The 9645-nt window shown below is 42.0% G+C and overlaps 1 protein-coding gene across 1 annotated transcript; it reads left to right on the forward strand.

The window, feature by feature from the left end:
• The first annotated feature begins 420 nt into the window (after positions 1-420).
• adprhl1 (ADP-ribosylhydrolase like 1) lies at positions 421-6385 on the forward strand. Its single transcript, XM_063010683.1, has 7 exons — positions 421-634; positions 3582-3746; positions 3850-3975; positions 4120-4260; positions 4469-4596; positions 5212-5344; positions 6228-6385. Exons 1-7 carry the CDS (start codon positions 421-423, stop codon positions 6383-6385), a joined length of 1065 nt encoding a protein of 354 aa, XP_062866753.1.
• The last annotated feature ends 3260 nt before the right edge of the window (positions 6386-9645 follow it).

Consider the following 9645-nt stretch of genomic DNA (forward strand, 5'->3'; position numbering starts at 1 on the left):
GGAAAAAGGGCTTAAGCATAAATGTGACAGACGAGATTTATGGCCATTTCGGATCTTGTACGCTGTGTGATGGCTGCTGTCACTCGTTGGTAAACAATCCTTTCTGGTCTGGGCCTTCGGGAGGGGATTTAGTGCTGATCCTGGACCAGCTGACAGACTCTGCTCTTATCCTGGTGACATAGCGATTGCCTTTTTAGGAGACACCTGATCGCAGTAACACAAAGAGGGTTTGACGATAAGAGCCTGCCGGTTGTGTGTGTGTGTGTGATTAATAAGGCCATGGTGATTAGAAAGAAGGCCTGGGAGGGGGTAGGGAGGTGGGTGCAGTCGCTGTTTTGGTTATAGTGTACAGTGCTTTCGCGCATTGGGTGTAAGTCCGAGACTGGAGGTTCAACTCGGGGTTCAAGCCTGAGGCACCAGATGGAGAAATTCCAGGCTGCGATGCTCCTGGGTGCAGTAGGAGATGCCCTGGGGTACCGCAAGGGCCGCTGGGAGGGTTGCACTTCGGGATCCCAGATACAGAAGGATCTTTCGGCTCTCGGCGGACTAGAAGCCCTAAAACTAGACCCAGACAACTGGCGCCTGAGTGATGGGGCTTTAATGCACATGACCACAGCCGAGGCCCTTGTGTCAGGTGAGGAAGTGTTTGCTAAGAGTGTAGAAAAGTAATTGGGACAGTAATTAAAAATACAAAAGCATGTACACAACTAAATTGTTTTTGATTTGGAGTGGCCTAGTTTGTTTATTAGGATTTTAACACAAGATTTATCAGTTCACACAAGGTTCTTTTAAACACAGTCATGGACAATTTAGTATCTCCAGTTCACCTCACTTGCACGTCTTTGGACTGTGGGAGGAAACCGAAGCTCCCGGAGGAAACCCACGCGGACACGGGGAGAACATGCAAACTCCACACTGAAAGGACCCGGATCTCCCCACCTGGGAATCGAACCCAGGACCTTCTTGCTGTGAGGTGACAGTGCTACCCACTTAGCCACAGTGCCATGGAGTGTGTCTGATTATCAAAAGCATTTCTACAAAGAAGACGGGTATAAAATTCCTCTGCATTGATGTGAATATGTGTTTGGCTGGATGTTAAAGTTCTTCTAATCTCTTTGCGTGGCTGGTTTGAGTGACAAAATAAATGAATGATTAAAACTGAATAAATGTAAAGTTTTAGTTATTTTCAACCCTATAATTAAATTGTATTACTTTAAGACCTGTTGTGGGGTGCTTGGATGGCACAACAGTGAAGTATGCGAGCCCACCACTGCTGAGATCTGGGCTCAGGGGTTCAAATCTCAGCTGTGCTTTCAGCCAGTCAGGCGTCTGCATGGACTTGATGGGCTTATGTCTGAGGTTTGGGGGGCTGTTGTGTGTCAGGTGGTAAATAATGATAGTTTTGAGCAACTCAAAGTTATTTAAATCCATCCTAATGTTTTATTTACTTTAATGAGCCTTATTCATGTAGACTTGATGCACTAGATGCACTATGCCGTATATAGACTGCAGATGTATCTTCAGACTTTAGTGCTGCTCTGTTACGGTTCTAGAATGACGCGTATTTAAACATGTATTGTTTACTGGAGCTCATAAAATATGAGCCAGTACCAGGTCTCTCAGAAGGTCCTTCCATATCACACAGCCGTTATTATCCCTCGCTGAAACACAATGATCCCCATCCTGCGGGGGGTCTTCATGCAGACATCTGATCACTGTGTCCTAAACGGTTGATGACATTCTCATGTGTGCATACACCCAACAAAACACGCCCTGCAGTTCCCTTCTCAGCACCCACCCTTGGTGCCAGGGGTTCTGTGCAACTCTGATTAGATATGCACACAGTCCTTTATGAATCTGTTGTTTGTGTCTAAATGAAGCTTTCTTTTAATACACTATATGGTTTAAAGTACGCACTTCTGCAGCTCCCCAAACCCTCAGATCACCGCACCTACTAAAGAAATCCCGGAAACTGTTTAAGAACCTGGAGGCTTTAATCTGTTCTGGATTACGAGGGAATTGAGGGTTTGTTTTCCACTAGTCCTTAAGCCCTCGTGTTCAGAAGTTGGTCTGCACTAAAACTCTTTGCCTGTCTCATTCATTCATACGTAGCTAATTTTAGCCTGACACATTACTGCTCAGTTGTCTGGAATTCCAAGCATGCCAGTTCCACAAGAAATAGAAAAAGACTGGATTGTGGCTGCCCTGATGTGTGGAATTTAACAGTGAGTTGATGTCATTTACACTTAAAGTCAAAAGTTTACATACATTTAAAAAATCTTGAGATTTCAATCAGTTCTGTTACTGTTTATTTCTGTTTACTTCAACTGTACATCAGTAAACATGGAGGAGGTTATTAATCCAGGTCTGTAATGTACACAGTGTGTAACCTCGTTTTCCTGGTAGTCCATTTACAAAGTCACATTTACAAAGTGACACATTTTCTTGAGTAGAGTAAACTAGACAAAAAAACAGACAAAAATGCATTTAAAATTTAACAATGTGATTACAAATACAAACTGTAAAGCAGATATTACTGTGGTACAGAAAACACTAAATACATAAATCAGAAATGATGATTTATAGCAATATTTTTCATAGGAATTTGGTTCCAGTATGTCACAAAGAATTATAATTTGCATTTTTGTCAATAACGTTGCTTAGAGGTAAACACACTGATCAGTCATAACCTTAAAACCACCTCCTTGTTTCTACACTCACTGTCCATTTTATCAGCTCCACTTACCATATAAAAGCACTTTGTAGTTCTACAATTACTGACTGTAGTACATCTGTTTCTCTACATACTTTGTTAGCCCCCTTTCATGCTGTTCTTCAATGGTCAGGACCCCCACAGGACCCCCACAGAGCAGGTATTATTTAGGTGGTGGATCATTCTCAGCACTGCAGTGACACTGACATGGTGGTGGTGTGTTAGTGTGTGTTGTGCTGGTATGAGTGGATCAGACACAGCAGCGCTGCTGGAGTTTTTAAATACCGTGTCCACTCACTGTCCACTCTGTTAGACACTCCTACCTATTTGGTTCACCTTGTAGATGTAAAGTCAGAGATGATCGCTCATCTATTGCTGCTGTTTGAGTCGGTCATCTTCTAGACCTTCATCAGTGGTCACAGGACGCTGCCCACAAGGTGCTGTTGGCTGGATATTTTTGGTTGGTGGATTGGTGTAAATACCATATTCTAATTTGGACTGATTGCTCCTTGCAAGCCAACTTGTGAAATAATTACACTATATGGACAAAAGTATTGGGACACACCTCTTTATCTTTTGAATTCAGGTATTTCAGTCTGAAATTTTTTACTGTGTGGACTGAGTAGCTGACCCAATATTGACAACCAGTTCTCATAGTGATTCTATCCTTTTACTTTCTCTGCTGGGACCTACGTTGATATTTCCTTTAATTTCCTTTAAGTTGTGGCTCTTTTGTATATTGGGTTAATTTTTAAATTCTTACTTTGTGTGTGAAACTTAACACCTAATACAATCTTTAGCAAATAACGAGAAAATGCCATACACACCGTATTTTACTGAGTGTAATATGTTGTGTTGTGTTGTGTAGAACACTGGTGTCTGGAGGATCTGTACAGGGAGGTGGTGCGGCTCTATGTGGAGGCCATGGTGTCCCTGCAGGGTCGACCTCCCGACCCCAGCACTGCAGAAACTTGTTCCTACCTTAAACCAGACAATCACCTGCTGGCCTGGCACACACCTTTCAATGAAAAAGGTACAATATTATCTGTAGTGTTAAGTAAATAAACCAGAACTCAGAGCTACTTTACTGTGTTTACTTATTGTCAGCTTAGATGAGTAAAATACTTTATGTCCAGGTTCTGGATTTGGAGCTGCAACAAAGGCTATGTGTGTAGGCATGCGCTACTGGCAGCCAGAGAGACTGGAAACACTGGTGGAAGTGAGCATTGAAATAGGTCGGATGACCCACAACCACCCTATAGGTAACAAATCATCCTTATCCCATAGGATCATGATCAGTCAAAAGTCATTTTTCCACCCAGCACTGATGTCTTCAAAACACTGCTCAGCTAGTTTGTGTTCAATGTGAGACTAAATGATTCTTTATGGACTGGTTTTGTGTGCAGGCTTCCTGGGCTCTCTGTGTACGGCCCTCTTTGCCTCGTATGCAGTCCAAGGTAAACCCGTGGTGAACTGGGGCCGTGATCTCATGAAGGTGATTCCCAAGGCTGAAGATTACTGCAGGAAAACAATACGCCACATGGCAGGTGCCCGCCGTATACGATTGTTTACGTTCCCTTAACTGTAAACTTCAGTCAGCAAGCATGAATACTGGCATTACGTACAAGTCCCTTCTGTATTTTAATAATTACTGATGCTGATTTATTGGTACACGTTTAAGCATTTTAACTAAGATCCTTGAGGTAAATGTTTGTGATCGATATCTGAGAGCAAATCTCTCGTTTTTCTGTTCAGAGTATCAAGAAAAGTGGTTTTACTTTGAAGCCAAGTGGCAGTTTTATTTGCAGGAAAGGTCCATTGAAGAGGACGGTCAGAACGAGCCTCTGTTTCCGAACTGCTATGACGCAGATGAGACAGATAAGGTAAAACTTAATTACTTTAACTATTACTTGCAGGGCCGCTCAGGTGGTGCAGCGGTAAAAACACACGCTGGAACTAGAGCTGGGATCTCGAATACATCGTATCGATACGATGTATTCGAGATCCCAGCTCTGCCTGCCGGCTAAGGCTGAGCGGCCACATGAACAACGATTGGCCTGTTGTTCAGATGGGGTGGGATTAAGCCGGATGGGGTCTCTCTCTCATAACTAATGCAACTACAATCTCTGCTGGCTCATTGAGGGTGCCTGCATGGGAACAGAGTGTGTCTCTCCGTACTCCGTACGCATTGCACTCATCAAAGTGTAGGTGACGAGATGCATACGGCTGCTGCCCACGTGTCGGGGTGTTGGTTAACTTCGTTCTTCTCAATCAGAGCAGGGATCGGCATTTGTGGAGAGGAAGCATGACACAATCTGGCAATTGGACGCTTTAAAAGGGAGAAAAAACTAAATATATATAAAAAAAACTATTACTTATAATAATTTAATTTTTATGAGACTCCTGCACATAAATGTTTTCCTTATCTGCAGTTTTACCCAATTTAATCAATTCTCAGTATAATAAAAGTCTAGTAAAGCAAAAGAATCTGCTCCTAGGTGTACAAAAGCTGGAGCTCAGAGGGACGAGGAGGGCGAAAGGGCCACGATGCTCCCATGATCGCCTATGATGCTCTGCTAGCTGCCGGCTCGGACTGGGGTGAGCTGTGCAAACGGGCCATGTTCCACGGAGGTAAAGCATTAGATTTCAACCAAGGATTTGTTAGGTAGGGGGTCACTGCAGTGATACTGACATGGTGGTGGTGTGTTAGTGTGTGTTGTGCTGGTATGAGTGGATCAGACACAGCAGCTCTGCTGGAGTTTTTAAATACCGTGTCCCCTCACTGTCCACTCTGTTAGACACTCCTACCTAGTTGGTCCACCTTGTAGATATAAAGTCAGAGATGATCGTTCATCTATTGCTGCTGTTTGAGTCGCTCATCTTCTAGACCTTCATCAGTGGTCACAGGTCGCTGCCCATGGGGAGCTGTTGGCTGGATATTTTTGGTTGGTGGACTATTCTCAGTCCAGCAGTGACAGTGAGGTGTTTAAAAACTCCATCAGCGCTGCTGTGTCTGATCCACTCATACCGGCACAACACACACTAACACACCACCACCTGTTCAAATAATACCTACTCTGTGGTGGTCCTGTGGGGGTCCTGACCATTAAAGAACAGCATGAAAGGGGGCTAACAAAGCATGCAGAGAAACAGATGGACTACAGTCAGTAATTGTAGAACTACAAAGTGCTTCTATATGGTAAGTGGAGCTGATAAAATAGACAGTGAGTGTAGAAACAAGGAGGTGGTTTTAATGTTATGGTTGATCGGTGTATATTCATAACCCAGCAAGAGCGCTCAGGTTTAGAGCACTCAACTCCTTAACTCTTTTTTTCATTCACATAATCACAGTAAACATGCTGCACTGTTTCCACAAGACAAAGCTTTTGGCACTGTAGCCACACTGATCACATCGTGTTTGTTGATGTGTGAATATACGTCGGACTAAGATAAATAAAATTAAATATAATCTTAATTACCCAGCTCATGTAAACTGATCATTGTGCTGTTTCAGGAGAAAGCAGTGCTACAGGTCTGATCGCTGGCTGTCTCTATGGCCTGCTGTATGGGTCGAGTCGGGTTCCTGCAGGTCTGTACCAAGACCTGGAGAAGAGGGACAAACTGGAGGAACTTGGAGCCAAACTGTTCCAAGCTGCTTCTGCTGAAAAATGACACCGGCTCCCAAACGTATTCTTTAAGAAGGGACTATCACACAGTTCCTAAAGCTGCTGCTCCCCGCTGCACCCAGCATCCTGCTCACTTTGAGAAGCATAAACGTATCCCACAGGAGCCAGATTTGTAAATATGCAAGTTCTGCTAGACGCTAAACAGGCTTGTAGTTACTGTGACAGAGCTTTTCCAACATTCAAAGATGCTAACCACAAACATTGTTACATAATGTGTGTTTTTATTACACATTTATCATTTTTTAAATTGTAGACGTGTGGAACTATTAAGAGACAAGATTTTGCCACCAGTACCATAGCCAAAAGAATGTAGACACCCATTCTAATTTTTGATTTTCATTGTTAATTCAGTTATACACATTTAGATTTACATTTGCGTTATTTAGCAGATGCTTTTATCCAAAGCAACTTACAGTCATGACTCAATACAGATTAAGCAATTGAAGGTTAAGGGCCTTGCTCAGGGGCCCAACAGTGGCCACGCGAAGCAACAGGGCTTGAACCAGCCACTAGTTCAAGTTACTAGTCCAGTACATTAACCACAGAGCTATCATTGCCCTGTTATACTATGAATAGAATATTACTGTGTTATTTCACCTATTATTACAATTATTATTATTATGTGTCTCAACCCTATAATGGTTTAGGAACGGCCTTTGCACAAGCCCCAAGTCTGGTGTAAAGGAATTTCAGTAGCCTGCACAACGCCCTTACCTCAACCCTGTTTAACACATTAGGGATGAATTAGAATGATGATCCCATGCCATGTCTTCTTGTCCAGTATCTGCATGATCTCAACTGATTTTCCACAAATGCTCAAAATCTTGTAAAATAAATGCCCAGAGTTTTCTGAAGGCCAACAAATTACTCCGAATGCTCGACACGAAACTGACCTACGTACGAGGAGAGGACGCTGGCGCGGTCTGTTCGCCGCTTCTCCAAGTTTATCCAAGTCTGCCCGTTTTTAGCAGTGTTTTGAATTGGCACTTTGAGATTTGCTTCAAATATAAAGTGCATTACAAATAAAATTTATTATTATTATTAAATTCCAACTTCCAACTTGTCGGAAGGCCAACAAACTCATGATTAGGTGTCCACATACGTTTGGCTGTGCAGTGTACATGTTGGTTTGCCAGTGACTGTAGGAGAGTGCGCATATATTTTGTAATCTAATAAAAAGACATTTATAAGACCAAAGTGTCTGCAAATAAGCTGCCTGTCTGTTGTGTTGTGTGGTGATGTTCACCGATGAGGTGCTAGTGCCTAATCAGCTACTACATGTTTCCACTGGCACCATAATGGAGTCATTCAAATCCAAAATTCTGCTGGAACCCAGTGTAAAAAATGTTGCTTAGACATCATGGAATAAGCTCCTTTATGGGTTTTATTGAACTATTTCAATCCTTTCATAATAATGTCACTATCTACTGCCAAAAAGATTATTCAGAAAATGAAGTGACTGAAAAGAACCAAATACTAATAAGACAACTTCTAAACTTGTCTACTAACTTTTCTAATCTAGAAAATTAAAATGATGAAAAAACACAAAATCTTATAAAGAAAGCTCGCCCCCACTTTTACTGTATTTTGGAGTTGATTTCTTTGTCGCAGCCACACCCGTGACTCAACTGTTCTAATATTTGTGAAGGCCACAGTATACGCCCTGCCTCACGTGATGACATTTGTTTGACAGCTTTGGCCTCACCTAATGCCTTTGATGTTGAACAATAATTAAAGTGAAGTAATGGAAATAGTTTAGGGAGGTTCTGTAATAAAGATCCTCATCGTGCTCACGAGGGTGTGGTGAAATCTAAGAGCGACGTGTTTTTGTTTGCTTTCTGAGTGATTACGCAGTTTAAATACACCCGGCACAATTTTCCAAAGAAGGAGCAATTTGTTAATGACTTCCAATTCATTTTAAAGTATTTTCCCCAACTTTCTCCTAATCCAGTCGTATTTAATTACCTGATCACGTTTCTAGCGAGCACAGGCGCCATCGATAAATCAGCAGCCAGCAGAGGTCGTATGTGCAGCAGTCCTGCTGAAACAGTAAATTATCTTTTACAAACTGGTGACACAAAGTTAAGAGTGCGCCAATTCATGGCCGTGAAAATCACCTCACAGACCGTGAAATTATCTGTTTCCTGTGTAATATACAATTTACTGTGAAATTCAAAATTTAAGGTGTTTAGTAATTTTACATGCCTCATGTTTATTGGTTAATGTCCAAGATGTCGAAGTCTAAAGCAGCTAAAAACACGACTTAGGTAACTAAGTTTGGAAAACTCCCAACCATTTCTGTAGATGCAGAGAGGGGGTGTGTGTGTGTTAAAACACAGATGAGTACTTCCGTATTTGAGACTGAGCCTCGCACCATCGCTAAATGTTCTGGGTTTACATTTAACCTGTTAGGTGGCTGTGCTGTGTTTTGTAGCTTCCATTTAATCTATCATTCAGTTTATGAGTGAAATTTAGTGACTGCCGTGAAATGTGGCTCTTTTCTTTAAAATACATGAAATCTGTGATTTTTGAAAAACAAGGTCTGTGAAATTAAGCACATTTTCCTGTGAGTTTAGTAGGGCCCTAGCTATAGCATTACAATTTCTCATTCCTCCTCCACCAAACTTTACAGCTGACACATGGTTTGAGCAGAAAGCTTTCTTCTGGCATTTTCCAAACCTTCATTGATCAGTCAGATCACCATCGACCGCGATGGTAGAACATGTTTAATTAAACCAGAGAATATAGTTCTACTATTACATGTACATGTAGCAGAGATGTTTTTATCCAAAGCGACTTACAGTGTATTGTCTAAGTAATTGAGGGTCCAGCAGTGGCAACTTCGCAGTGATGGTGCTTAAACCAGCAACCTTTTGATTACTAGTCCAGTAGCCTACAACTACCTATTAAAACTATTAAATCAGAATCAGATTTATTGGCCAAGTATGTGGATACACACATTTACCAGACACTTTTATCCAAAGCGACTTACACGATGAGCAATTGAGGGTTAAGGGCCTTGCTCAGGGACCCAACTTGAACCGGCAGCCTTCTGTTCACTAGGCCAGTACCTTAACCACTGAGCTATCACTGCCCCTCCTACACAAGGAATTTGGTTCTGGATGCTGGTATCTCTCTAGTATAAATACAGTATACAAGCAATGTACAAGTTGCAGACAATGCACAATAACTTTAAACATTAAACACAAAAATATACAAACTATAAGACTATATACAGGCAATATA

Source organism: Trichomycterus rosablanca, chromosome 15 (assembly GCF_030014385.1).
Source record: "Trichomycterus rosablanca isolate fTriRos1 chromosome 15, fTriRos1.hap1, whole genome shotgun sequence".
Classification (NCBI taxonomy): domain Eukaryota; kingdom Metazoa; phylum Chordata; class Actinopteri; order Siluriformes; family Trichomycteridae; genus Trichomycterus; species Trichomycterus rosablanca.